We start from the raw sequence: 14,604 nt of genomic DNA on the forward strand, positions 1-14,604 counted from the left end.
GTGTGTGCTGAATCGAACTGAAATTTGTCAATTTTTTGCCATTCGTACCGAGTTGTGTGTCTTGGCAGTGATGGTGCGGATGGAGTCTGTGTCCCAGATGACCAGGTCGGCATCAGAGCCGACGGCAATCCGACCCTTACGAGGGTACAGGTTCAAGATCTTGGCTGCATTGGTGCTGGTGACCGCCACAAACATGTTCTCATCCATTTTACCTGTGGTCTGGGAGGGAAACGGGCAAAAACAGGAGACAATAAACTCTCTTTTTTGTTAAAAAAAAAAAAGGGTGACTGGTACTCCTTTTACCCTGCATGAAAGGTATGATATATACTTATATACTGTATGTAGCTTTTTTTGTTTATTTTGTTGTCTTGTGGTATGCATTGCAAATCCCACTGATTAAAATGTCAATTTGAAATGCTCTGACATCAGATACTACTACAGTTAGGCAATGTCTTATTTTTGGTTTCTTTTCAAGAGTTAGATATGAAGATTGAGACGATGTTCATGTCTGCGTATTATTTGTGGCGTGTCTGTCAGGAGGTGATTTGCTTAGCTTAGCATAAAAGCTAGAAGCGGGATGAAAATAGCTACCCTGGTGCTGTACAAAATGTAAAAATTGCCCACTAGCATCTCAAAAGGGCATGCACATTTCAAGTTTCGATTTTAAGTAACTTTTAAGAGCCTATCTACTTTTTTACAGGCAGCTCAGCACTCCACAGCTGCACGGACCTGCATGCTCTGTGTCTGCTGGCAGCACGCTGATGCTTGTGATAACGAATGAGAAGGAAGGGGAAAAATGAGGGCAGTGTGCTATATCCAAGGGTGAAAGAAAGGACAGATGTGGAGATAGAAAAGGAAAAGTGAAAGGCAGAGACAGTGAAATTAATCTGGAGTGAAGAAGGACTGACAGCTGAGAAGAGAAATATTGGGAAAAGTAGTATAAAAGTATAAAAGGAGGCAGACAGAGAACAAGAATGTCCTTATAAAAAAAAGAATAGAAACCGCAGAGATGAGAGAGATGTGGATTTGACAGCTGAGCAGCAAACAGCAACAAAGTTTAGAAAAATAATGATTTCCTCAGGGGAAGGTTAGAGAGGGAGTAGATCAAGATGAAAATAATGAACTAGAATGAATCTCTCACTTTCTTTACTTTCCATTCTCCTTCTTCTTGAGTTTAAAAAAGAAGAAAGTAAAATATAAACTGAAGTAGTCCTCACCACAGCCTTGTCCCAGATGAGGGACATCCTCTCCTCCACCCCGTTGACACCTTCCGGGATCTGAGTGAAGTCGTCTTTGCCGATGGCCTTCTGGGATACACTGAAGGTACAGTGAGCACTGCCAGTCACACTCAGGTCTCCACTGGAGGACAGAGAAATACAGAGTTAATAGAAATATTAAGATGGAAATACATCTGCACAAATCTTTGTACACCAGAAAAGTTCTGCAATCACAATCTTACCTTTTTATTATATTCTTTTATTTTTACTATTATTATTGTAATATTACTGTCCTCTGGCTGCTGTGACAGAGAAAATTTCCCCATTTGCGGGACAAATAAAGGAATTCTGTTTCTGAAACTGAAGGAAAATATAAATGTATTTACTTGAACGGGATATTTTCTGAACAAGGACTGCTAGTGATTTAAAAATGCCTGGAGCCATTGATTTTTCTTCCAGTACAAGTTTCCTTGTGAAGCTCAAACTCACTTGCCAGACAATGAATGCCAGGATTTATCATAGGCAACTCAAAAACCCACAACTCCAGTTTCATGCATTCATTTAACCGATTAATATGTTTTTTCTGCCTCAAGGGGGTCTCTCCATCTGAACAAAACAAAAGACTTTTGCCAAGTGTTGTGTGAGGGGGGCTGTGCAGGAGAGAGGCAGATGCAGAGTCAGACATTCTGGAGGAACAAACACCCAAATTCATATAGGACTCTGCTCTAATTTGCAGTCCATACAGACGGAGGGAGAGCTCAAAGATAACTTTTCAACTTCAGGGATTAAAAAGTGTATGTATCTTCATTCCTGTAATAATTATAATTTTGACTGCCGACTGGAGATGGAGGAGAAATGAACTTCATGAACATAACTGTAATGTGCTTTGAGCGGTCAGTAGACTGGAAAAGTGCTGTAAAAATGCAAGACCATTTACCATTTGAGATCTGTATTGGTACAGTGTGTGAGGAGTGAGGCTTACTTTTGACTTTTGCATCTTTTAGATTTCTAACATTGCAGCAATGGATATTGCCGAAGGGTTCAAGCGTAAAGGCAACATTTTCAGTAAGAAATGAAATCAGTCATGGTTTATTTATTGACATGTAAAATTTAAACTTTCAAATTTAGGTCACTAACAAGCAGTTTGTGGCTCAGAACAATTAATGAGTATGATACAACTGAGTACACTGTCTAAATGTGCTGTTTCCTGCTTTGCCTTGCAATGTTTTCACTCAACATTAATAATAATAATATGACATAATATCATGTGAAACATTTACTAAAAACATGTTGTATCGTGTCCCAGCTAAGCACAAGATGATAGACAGGTCAGCTACGAAGCCAGAGGGAGGTGCTGTGATATGTACCTGGACAGCAGTGTGTTCAGATAGTCTGGAGTGGTGGGATCAGGGCTGAGAGGAGGTGATGTTACAAAGGAAGCCGCCTTGGCCCAGTTCTTGCTCCAATAATGCGTCCCATCAGTCCCCAGGCTGGCTGTGATTGGCTCCCCAAACACAACATTTCCTGGGAAAAAAAATAACAGCGTAAATCTGTTGAAGTATCCAGTGTAGTGAGCATACAATTATTTTTAGTGATTCTTGGCATTGTCAAAAATACATCAATCAAATCTGATTAAACTGTCAGCAGTTTAAGCTCTCTAAAAGCTTTCAGAGTGTTTGCAGGATAGAAACCACGTACAATCTCTGAAAAGCCAAGCATCACCCTTGTCAATGTAAAAATTTCTCTTTGGATCGATTGTAGCTGAACTTTTCTGCAGTGCATGATGAGCCAGTTTTGCCTGTCACTAACTCTTTTCTGCCTTTGTATTCTTCAGCATTCCTGCTCACTCCCAAAACGCTTGTGAACAGATCCAAACTGAGGTGTCAAGCTCATTAATGACCCTGAAAGGTGCACATTACTGCAAGAAGAAGCCATTTTGAGGTCACCAGAGGCACCTAAACACACATTCTTCTTTTATGCCCACTCTCTTCTTGCTGTACATTCTCAAAAATGTTATATTGCACAATCCATCACTATCAGGCAGCCCCTTGGCTCACTTCTACTCTATACTAGGACGGTGAGGGATGGTCTGTGTGACAGCATAACCATAAAGACAACCTATATGACAAAACTGGAAACTCCTTAGAGAGTAGTATCTTTTCTCATTATGTCAAGCATTGCTTAAGACTGTGTACATCAGCAGCCTCATAAAAGACAGGAAAAAACATCTTATAAGGACCCAGGTGCAGAGAGTGGTACTGGTAGTTTCATTCAAAAAGTCTGAAATAAGACAGAAAGATGGCAACAACTGAGCAGAAAGAAAAAAACAGACAGATCAAAAAAGTGGGCTGCAAAGTAATGAAGATTAAAGGCAGATGTCTTATTTGTTTTGAATTAATTTAAGCACCAAGAATTCACAAAACTTCAGCGAAACACACAAATGATGTGAACAGGATTATAACATGTAATCAGCGTCAAGTTTTGTCTTATTTTAGTAAGTAACATGATATTTGAGGTGATACAAAGATAGATTGGGCTCTACTACTCTTCCATTCAGATAATGTACCAAGACACTACAGGGGATGGGCAATATATTGATATCATATGATTATTGTACCATAAGGCTATACATTGTCTTAGATTTTGGATATTGTTATTATTTGGCACAATTGTTGCCTTTTCATAATTTGAGAGGCTGCATTACAGTGTTCCACTGCTCTACTTGGTCTAATATTTCCCTTAACCTAAGTCGTTGTTTCCACATACTGCTGATTTCTGATCAAAAAGCTAACTGTGTTCATATTTTGTAATAGTACCAAACATCCCCATAATATCATTATTAAGATGCTTGGTCTAAAATATTATGATATTGGATTTTTTCTATATGTCGCCTATAGAGCCTAAAAATATTGGGATATTATTTTAAGGCCATATTGCGCAGCTCTAGTACTAAGGCACCCATCATGATGGGTTGCAAGATTAATCTAAGTGGCCACAAAGTCATTATCAAGGGGAAGTAAAACATTGTTCCCATACAGAATTACATTTGTTTATCTAATCTGTGCTTTTATTTGTGAAATATTGTAAATTAGAATATTGCATATCTCACATGTAAATGTAGCAGCCTAAGACAAGGCAAGTACACATGAGTTTTGTCTTTAGGGGTCACAAGCAAAACATTTTTGGAACAACTGTAGTAAGGCACTGCAATCATCACATAATTAAGTGCTCAATGCTCAAAGATAATGCAAATTAAATAAGGGGTTTTCTGTCTGAGGTAAGATGCCTGTTTTAATCCAATTTCAAACTTTTTATTGCACAGTCTGCTCTTGGTGATACTGTTGTTCACACGGTGGGAGAGTTTGTTTTCTCCACATGCTAACTCCCCCAAAGGCAGTCTCATTTATCCATCTCACATTGTACTCAGTTACTGATACTAGTCACCTAAATACAACCAGATTTTGTTTCTTGTTTTTAATAAATGCTCAATGGATACAATGCTCAATGGATACAAACACATTACCTTTTTTCCGGGCCTGTGAGATGATGTCTGCAGCACTCTTGCTCATGACCCGGGTCACATAGAGAGGACAGTTGGTTTGGCTGGCGATGGTGATGGCACGAAACACCGCCTCAGCCTCCAGCTACAGCAGGGACAGGACACAGTGGTTGTTTTACTCAAATAAACTGCAAGCATCTTAACCACTGCAAATTATATATTTATGGATTATTATTGTCATGTCATTGTCATGTATTATTTGTCATGTCATTGTCATGTCATTGTCCACAGCCGCTTATCCCTTTCCAAGGGGTTGCAGGGTGTTGCTGCTGGAGCCAATCCCAGCCTTATCTCAGGGCGAGGGCAGGGTACTCCCTGGACAAGTCACCAGCTTATCACAGGGCCCTTACTGATGAGCAATGTGGGGTTCAGTATCTTGCTCAAGGACACTTCGACATGCAGCTCAGCCCTGCCCAGAGCCGGGATTTGAACCAGCGACCTTCCGATCACTGGTCGACCTGCTCTACCCGCTGAGCTACAGCCGCCCTGTATTATTTGAATAATTCATTTTGAACCAAAGTGACAAGTGTAAGCTTGTAATTTTAACATAATAATCTGGTAAAGTTTATTTCGTTACGTTGATTTTTGTTAGTTAAACACTCAAAGAGCCAGACACACAGCAGCAGCCAAATATGGCTATTGTTCTAAAATGTTGAACTGCTAATTCTATCCATATGCTCACATAAGTCACATAAAGGAGAGTTTCTCAGCATTTCAGTGATATTCCATATGTCTTGTTTGGCCATTCAGACGCTCCGTAGTGAACATGATTATGCAATTACGTTCTAGTGCATTGATTCATTGAGGAAACCCACATAATTCCTTCAGCTTGGCCAAGGCAACGGCAATGATTGTAGCCAAGCTTCTTTTGTTGTTCATGTTCGCTAGCTAATACATTTCTCTACAATAATGTCACTTTTGCTTCAATGTCCCCTCCTATGTTTAATGAACACATCTACATGGTCAGTATATTGAACAGAGACCTACAGTTGTATAATAAATGGCTGTAACTTGCTTAGGATGATCAGATGTTGACAAAAAAGTCATATGGACGTCTAGAACAGCAAGGTATACTTACATTTTTAAAAACAAAACAAAAAAAGCAACTAGTTCACACTGAAAATATACACACCCATAAAATATAAACACCCACCAAATTTCGACTGCCATTTTTGTTTTTGTTTTTTTCTGGTTAATTCAACTATTTTCAGACAAGAAAACTGTGAAATTGTGACTTTGAATAACAGGAAAAAAACTTAAGGTTCTCCTGAATCAAGTGATGTGTGGCACCTGATGCTGACTGCTAGAATAGGGTAGAACACAAGTGATATGAGTCTGTCACTCTTCTAGTTAAAGTAAATTCATGAGCTGAGCAAAAAAAAAGCTAACTTAAATACCTCATGTGTCTGCACTCCTAACTGGAAGACTTTCAAAATGACCACAATAAAATTCAGTATATGAATCAAAAGTAATCACCAGAGAGCATCTGGCATTTTATTGTGAAATATCCATTCTGTGTTTCCATATCTCTAAAAGTCAGCAAACAACAACAAAAACAACTTTCAGTATGAAATGGTGAAATGTCCACATGGGACGACGTGTTCTGTAACTTGCAAGGTGATGCAAACACCTCAGCTAACTGTGTTCTCAACCTGGGTCCAATAACTGATAAATTAAAACCAAACAGGACACAGACGCCGATAAAACACTGATCCAACTTAGCCTCGGCTCAATTAACTGATGTCAGCAAGCTTTTGATTCTTACGACTCCCGTAAACTGATGCTATAAGACTGGTGGGACAAGACAGAGTGGAAAAATCCCAGTTAAGCTAGAAGTAGACAAGTGGCTGAGACGAGGGCTCAGCTCTCAATTTTTCTGTTTGAAGAAGAAACATTAGCAGCAACAATCAGGGGAACTGGAGAATTTTCGCTCAACACCTCTCTAATCATGTTTGTAACGAGAACAATGTGTTTGTGATGATCAGTCCAAGAACGCCATTGCGGATGATGTAAGTGTATGTGTGTTTATATGGACATGTTTGTACTGCTGTTTGCACTTATTTATAAAATATGGACTTCAGGATTGTGTCCTGAGATCAAAATGTCATTTTCAAGATTCCTCCCAAAACTGGGGATATGTTTATATTACTCATACCAGCACAGAGATAACAATCATTTAAGGAAAATGATTTTTAAAAAGGCATTAAAACACATTGAAACACACAATATTTCAATAAAAACAAATATGCTACCTCTTCTGGCCTGCTTAGCACATGTCCCTCTGGTCCAGTGATACCCATCTGCAGCATGCGGGCCTGCTCCTGTTAAACAAACATGGAAAATTAGGCTGTTACCTGCTCAGATCATCTATATATTCGCAGTAGAGTTTTTGGTGTTAGGGTTAGGGCTGATGTAAGGTTTTTGGTCACACTCCAAACGATATTCTGTTTCTGCTTCTTTGTGCCTGTGTGAAGACTATGAGCAACAGTTTTGTCATCTGGGTCAGGCCACACATGGAGGAGGGCTGTGGGAATCCACAGGCTGTTTAGGGTCTTTGTATACATGTAGACCTACCTCCTGGGTTGCAGTAAATGCACAGAGACACTTAAGCATAGCACCTCTGATTATGGTATTTTTCAACCTGAAGTTTACCGTTTGACTTTGGGTAATGATGGGTCAGGGTTAACCCTAACCCTTGGGTAACTTTGCTGTCATTAAGATAAAGGAAAGGTGGACTTCATGAACTATGCTTATACCACATCTGGGTGAATTATTGATTCTGATTGGCTGCAGGGTGTCAGTTTATTCCCGATATACGGACACCTATGAAACAACTAGTAGTAGTTCCACTGAAACTGTCCACCTGTACCTAGAACGAGTGGCATCAAGTGGTTGCAGACACTTCGAAGTCAGAAGACTTCCTTATCATACTCTTGATGGAAAAATGATTTCCAAGATTCACAAATTCTCTCCAGAGAGTGCAGGGGCCATTTTCCTCTGATGTCATGTTCAGAGTGGGAAATTCAAGTGTCTTACTGCTGTGCTTCACTTTGAGAGTTGTATAAATGTAAGGAATCTTACAAATTCTTAGAATTTAACCACCTCCTGATTGATCAGCAATTAAAAAGACAGTGGACAGTGTAAATTTGGAGGGACATCAGGTCATCATTTAAGCTAAAACAGCAGATATGCTAACCCAATAGATAACAATAGCATTCCACTTCCTAAATAACATTAATGTTTGATTAAATCCAGTGTGCTTTGCTAACTTTAATTATTCAAATCAATAAAGTTGCTGTTTGCTGTAAAGACAGTAAAACATCATTTTGTTTTTTGAACAGTGAACTACATCGTCTTGCTCAACATGTCACCACCACCAACATGGCCACCACTCCGAAACAGAAAAAAGATTTTTAAAACGGTGAAAATCACAGTACATCCACTGACATATTGACAACCGCAGTTACGTGAAAGGAGGGTTTGTCAGTTTCGTGAGCTGCTAATATATGGGACCAGCTCTAAAATGTTTAGGTTTCAGGTTTTGTGAACGGCACTTAATGCAAGTGACAGATGTGTAGTCTTTGTAGTTACATATTTTCTTATATTTCATTATTTTTGTGACCATGTCAAAAGGAAATTTTTTTTTTTTTATTGAAAAGCATCACAAGTGTAGTACATGTTACGAAATTATTTGTCTCTCTCCACTCACTATCATTTATATGTCTTCCCAAACAAGGTGCCATGAGGAAAGCGGTAAGGGGTGTGACTTCGGCTCTCTATTGACATTAATGTCAGTTTTTCTTAAGTGAGCATCTTGTATGTACAAGAGGAACTGCAGCTTTAGAAACTCCTGCAGTGGATTTAGCACTCCTCCATGATGGCTGTCACTTAGTTACAGCACTAACAACATTCATCACACACACATCCAAACAAGGCTGCTCTGTCTCAGGAGATCTGAAGTAAAGTCAGGGCATGACATAATCTGGGAAATTCAGACGATTTTGGTCTTAAAGCTGATGGAAATCAGACTCCCTCAAAGACCTGGTTGGGATTTGTGATGAATCACATCCAACACACACACAGTGACAGACTCCAGAGCTCTGACTAATACCAACCCTCTCAATCCACCAACTGTTACGCTTCATTGATTGTCATTTGACCACAATACGACAGAGCCCTGTGTATACTACACACATTACTGTCCTGCGGGAAACATATTCTCCCTCTTGATGGTGACAGCGTGTTAAGTCTGCAGGTAGAGGAGATTCACTGCAACAGGGCTGAAAAACTGAAATACATCACAATAAACTAAAACAGATTTCAGAGTTGGACACAAGACAAGTCATTTAAGAGAGAGGTTGGTGAAGAATGTGCGAAATAAGAGAAGAAGAGCTGTTTATTTAACTTAATTCTTACCTCTGCGATGATCTCGCCATTCTCAGCGTGGACCTGAGCGATGCCTCCCCTCTCTGCCAAGAAGGTGAAGACCTCATAGAGCTGGAGGAGGAAGACACACAAATTACAGTGGCTCTGCTTTTATATTTAAAATCCTGCCCGGCTGTTTACACAAGAATCAGATGCTCCTTTTAATCTGATGGTCGCCCTCAAGCCTCAATTTAAAAGAAGCCCACAATTTACATGATGTCTACCGCGACACGCTGCAATTATTGTGTGTGGTCTCCTGAAAATGGTTAAACTCATGTGGGATGAGCTGCAGTTGTTGTTATGTTGCCGCACCACAATTCCTCAAGTGAGCTGCATGACATCAGTTTTTCAAGCTGGACTATTTCAGTTTCCTCATGTGCTCCTCTGACCGACCGAATTAGCCATGGCTGCATGAGAAACAAGAAAAATCCTGTCTCGCACTGTGTTGACTGTTATTTCTCTACATTTACCAGCTAACTTACAGTATGAACTCACACTGTACATCCCAGGCTACAAGTTATATGAGGACAGGGTATTTGAAGGGAGAAAAAAAAAAACTTAAAAAAACCCAAGCCTGTAATGCTCCTCTAGAACTTACTAACATACATTTTTTTGCACTGCCTTGGTTCCTAGACCAAGGCAGTGCGATGTTCTCTTGCTTCTCAGTTTCTCAGAAGTCAGCATTTATTGATTATATAGACTGAAATTGCTCTTGTTTGATTGTTTAAATAAGATCACGATGTTTAAACTACACACTGAGAGAAAGGGAGAAAAAAGGGGAAAAAAATGCAAGGTACAATATTGCAAAGAAAATGAAATGATTGATTATTTTTGTGAAGGTAAGACGCCCTGCAATAAAGTACTAAAAAAAAACTACATACTGAGTGAAACTGAGATAAAACCTCACCATGTTCGGGATTTCTAGTGCAGCCGAACTGCACATGAACACATGTACAATGTAAAGGTAAGGTTCAGTCCATGCCCCCTGTGGGACGATTAATGGCCGTCATCGGGGATGTTATTTAAACTATGACTGTACTACTACAGGGTTAGGGTTGTGTGCACTCCTCCAGGGACACAAGGAGTATAGAAGTCAGATGGAGAAAGATCCAACTTCTATACCACCCTAATAAAATTTGAGTCAACATTATGTTACTGCACTGAAATGCTTCCAGAAACATATTTTAGCCTATGACTATTGATGAATTGTTGTGGTTTTATATCCTTCCTTGTGAGTCTGAAATAAAGTGTGGGCTTTATTCAATTGTATTGTTTATCTGTTATACGAGATCCCAGCTGGCCACTACATAGACACAATCAGTTCCTGTTTTATTTTGATCCTCATGTGTCATGTTTATTAGTTATTAGTTTCATCTGTCTCTTATTAGTCTGTTTTGGTCCCTTATTAGTCTGGCCTCCCTTGTGTATTTAAGTCTGTCTTTCCTTCTCTCTTTTTCTTTCTCATGTTTTTTGCAGACTGTCCTTTTTTGTTAGACCGTCCTTTTTGTCGCCTGCCTTTGCGCATTTTTGGATTTTGGTTTATTGAGTTTCCTTGTTGAGCTTCAGTGGAGGAACACAGAAGGGGAGTTTTGTACTTAAAAGACTTTGGAAGTTAACCACTGGCTTATGGCTGGTTGATATTCCTCATCTCTTAAGTGAAGTGAGCAAAACCTGATTCCAAACTGATTAAATGTACATATAAAATTGGAGTATTGTTTGGATCCAGAACCTATCCCGAAAGTGTGCACAGATATTGTACCTCACTGTTGGTCATTTGGTAGTAGTCCTTGTAAGCCATGTAGACCTGGAAAGAGTTCACACCTGTAACAATGGAATACAACATGAAAATAAATGAAAAACCAGGTTCTGATCAGTCATGTTAAGGTGATTTGAGTCTTTTATTCATCAGCTACAAAGTGTGTTTTATATTTCTCTTCAGCATATCATTTCATTACAAATAGCTGAATTCCATTCAAATTTGTATGCCAACGTTGAAATCTAATAATAGAATAGCGAAGCATTTTAGCTTTATTTTCATGCTATCTTCAGTTAGAAGTTGTAATGTGGCAAACTACACAATCCCTTCTTTAGTTAGATGTTACGTTGCACCAGAACTGCCCACCTTTCTCCTTGATGAGGTTATCCACCTCCTGCTTTACGCTGTCGTTCCAGTGGGTGATGTCAACGTGGAGGGAGTAGTCGCAGCAGGCCTTCTCATCTGCCCACTGCCTCCACTGGTCATAGGACTCCATCAGGCTGCTGCCAGGCTCTGGGATCACATGGTCCACTGAAGGAGATGGATGGTAGAGGAGAAAGGACAGAGGAGTGAAGTGATGAGGGGAAGTTTGCAGAAAGAAAAGGTCACAAAGAGGGAACAGAGTGAGTTGAGGTGAAGAGAGTGTGATGTTGGGATTTGTCTGCTGGTGTTTCCACTTTCTGCCTGTAGTACTGATCTTGCATAATCAGCTGTCTGTCTGTGCTCCTGCAGTGCTCAGCCTTTGGGGACCAACCTTGTCAGATGTCACATTACATTGTGAACATCTTTGTCAGTGCTGGGTGTCCTTGATACATTTAGGGGCCAACTTCCAACTTTTTTCCAACTTTTGCTTTTGGTTATTTAACTGTAATACATTTTTCACTGATGAGCTGATTTTTGTGATAAGCATGTGTATACATAATCAACTGTGTCTTATCAAGACTAGAGAGTACAGCTTTTGTATTTGTGCTTGGAGGATGAATATTCACTTGTATATGTGTTGTGTCTCTTTTCACTGAAATTATTCATGGACAGTTAATCCTCGCCATACACAACAGTGTCACTGTGCACAAAACATCCCCCTCCATCTTTCTCAGCTGCGATACAATACGGCTGGCTGCTGGCTCACCACCTGACTGTCTTCTTTATCTTATTAAGGATGACCTAATCTGCTTATATAGACTTTGCATGTTAATAGGATAGAGCTGAAAACAACAACAAAAAAAGCCCACTCCTGTTTACTATCAGTCATCTGAATTACTTGTTTTTTCAGCCTTGCACGAACACAAGTTAGTTAGTAGAAATGGACCCATAGATGTACAATTCACAGAGATAAAGATTAGACTCTCACACATCAACCCCTAGAATACAATCCCTCCATGAATGGATCCTATGAATAGAGCTTAGTACAGTAGCATGCCTGTTAGTGAATGTGTCTGTTTGAATGCACTGGCAGACAAGCAGCAGACTAGCAGCCAGCTCTAAAGAAGTTAATGGTATGTGATAGGGTCTCTCAGCTACACGAAGCCAACATGTAAACCCACACTGTACACAGACGAGCATGCAGACACACACTGGTGTTGTATTTCCATGGGAGCAGAGTGCCCCCCCCCCTCCCCATTCTCACCCCTCACACTCACTCTTTTGTATGGTCCTCTTTTGGAAAACTGCCCAAAACCGCTTCACAACCCTTTCTCTTGTCCTCTGTTGGGGCCCTCCTTCCCCTCCTGGTTTCCCCTCTTTTTAGCTTCACACCCTGTCTGAAACTCAGTAACCTTTCCTGTGGCACTTACCGATCATGGTCGTCCCCCCAGCAAGAGCAGCCTTTGTTCCCTGGGAGAAGTCATCCACAGTTGTTGTTCCACGATATGGCATCTGGAAGTGGGTGTGGATGTCAATGCCACCGGGGATCACCATCTTCCCATTAGCCTCGATGGTCTTCACACCACCGGGCACAATCAGGTTGTCGCCAATCTGCCTGTTGATGGGAAATATTGCTCATAAATTAATGATGAGATGATGTTGCATCCTCTAAAGACATTTAGAAAGCAGAGAATAATACAAACATTGTCATCAGACAATCTACCCATTAGTAGAAAAGAATGGAATCTTGAACGTCACTGACATGTTCAAATTAAGCTGATGTTCTTTTATATACATTTGAGGCTGTTTTTATTGAGTTAAATGTTAATAAACATATTGTTCAAATTGTATTTATTCTTTTATTAAAATGTTTTGAGTGTATTCGGACATTTTACTGACACCCTGAGTGATCTGGTCACAACTTGACAGCGGAAGGATAGGCGTGAACATCCTATAAACGCATTGAGAATGCATTTGAGATCTGATCGCTCAGACCACATTCATTTAACAGTGTTTATACATGTGTGTCCTTGTCCACACCGAAAGAGAATAGAGAACGGATTAGTCACTGACTCATTTCCATGTGGTTCTATAATGTAAATGACACGTTTGGGCTCGCTTAACCTGCTAATGTTAGCAGCAGATGTTTGTGACACAAACTGTTCCAACTAACTGTTGAACTAGTAGACATAAATCCCCAGACTCCCTTACAAATTTTAAGTATCTAAACAAACGTTTAACTTGACAAGCGTTGCAAAATCGCTATGACAAATTCAAACCATTCATGCCTTCTGATATATTTGGCATTAAAATGAAATACCTGAAGTTGTTTCTTTTATTCTAAAAAGTGATGGTTTGTTGCCAGCCTGTCTGCTTCTGTGTCTAAAGTGTGGCATACCTGCCAACCTTTAACAGCTGTACGAACACAGTTTACACTGTTTTAATCATTTACAAAAAAAGAATAAAAGAATCCAGTATTTTATTGAAACATGTCAAATGTGACTGATACGGCCATTATAGGCAACTTAATGTCTGTGGATTAAGTTCCCAGACTCCCATATAAACGTGAGATCCGATCACAAACGGTCACTCGCGACAATGTAGGGTAAGTGGGACGGATGTTAATATCAGGTCTACAAACATATTATGTCTGGACCCCTATTCTCAAACTTCAGACAGCTTATCAGGGCATCCCATTTTACAGATCTTCATTATGTCTTTACGATTGTTGTTTGTGAATTAACAAAACTTGCTAATAAAAATAATAAACTCGCTAGAAAGAAATCTTTCAAACTTGGACTACAAGCAAAAAGAAGTTTGCTTGGTGTTAGAGTGACCCTAAAACAGAGTCAGTCACGCTTGAAGCAGCACACTGTCACCATGTCGACACATCAACATTCACCCCACTTGTTCCCAAAAATCTTGTTGTTCAGACTTTATAAAGGAGGCCAGACCAACAGGCAGAAGCCACAGTGTCTCTGTGAGTCTGCCAGAAGCCCCATGGTCCAGCAGGCATCTGGGTGTTTATCATGCAACACCAGAGTTTCTGTGGATGCCACTCTATGAGCTTCCTCACTAAGTGGCAGGGGGGACAAAGGGCCTGTAACTGCAAAATCAAGTGGGAACAGAAGCAGGAGGAAAGGGAGTCACAGAGACTGATTCAGGGAAACACAGACAGAGGAATTCAAACTTCATCTGGAGGGGTAGGGACTCACTCATACCCTGGTTAGGGTAACCCTGGGGCCGATACCTCATCTACCCAACGACTAAGGCAAACCCTAGAA

General features: G+C 40.1%; 1 protein-coding gene across 3 annotated transcripts in view; it reads right to left on the bottom strand.

Moving 5' to 3' along the window:
• dpysl3 (dihydropyrimidinase like 3) overlaps positions 1–14,604 on the bottom strand; it is a 47,020-nt gene that overhangs the window by 11,205 nt on the left and 21,211 nt on the right. For all 3 annotated transcript variants that reach the window (XM_037119726.1, XM_037119725.1, XM_037119727.1), the window contains exons 3-11: positions 12,751–12,935; positions 11,324–11,488; positions 10,961–11,022; positions 9,193–9,273; positions 7,029–7,097; positions 4,741–4,861; positions 2,585–2,741; positions 1,218–1,359; positions 49–219 (exon numbers count right to left, since the gene is read on the bottom strand). In XM_037119726.1, the coding sequence (XP_036975621.1) occupies positions 49–219; positions 1,218–1,359; positions 2,585–2,741; positions 4,741–4,861; positions 7,029–7,097; positions 9,193–9,273; positions 10,961–11,022; positions 11,324–11,488; positions 12,751–12,935 (1,153 nt within the window). The remainder of the gene's footprint in view (positions 1–48; positions 220–1,217; positions 1,360–2,584; positions 2,742–4,740; positions 4,862–7,028; positions 7,098–9,192; positions 9,274–10,960; positions 11,023–11,323; positions 11,489–12,750; positions 12,936–14,604) is intronic.

This window comes from Acanthopagrus latus, chromosome 13 (genome assembly GCF_904848185.1).
Source record: "Acanthopagrus latus isolate v.2019 chromosome 13, fAcaLat1.1, whole genome shotgun sequence".
NCBI classification, from domain to species: domain Eukaryota; kingdom Metazoa; phylum Chordata; class Actinopteri; order Spariformes; family Sparidae; genus Acanthopagrus; species Acanthopagrus latus.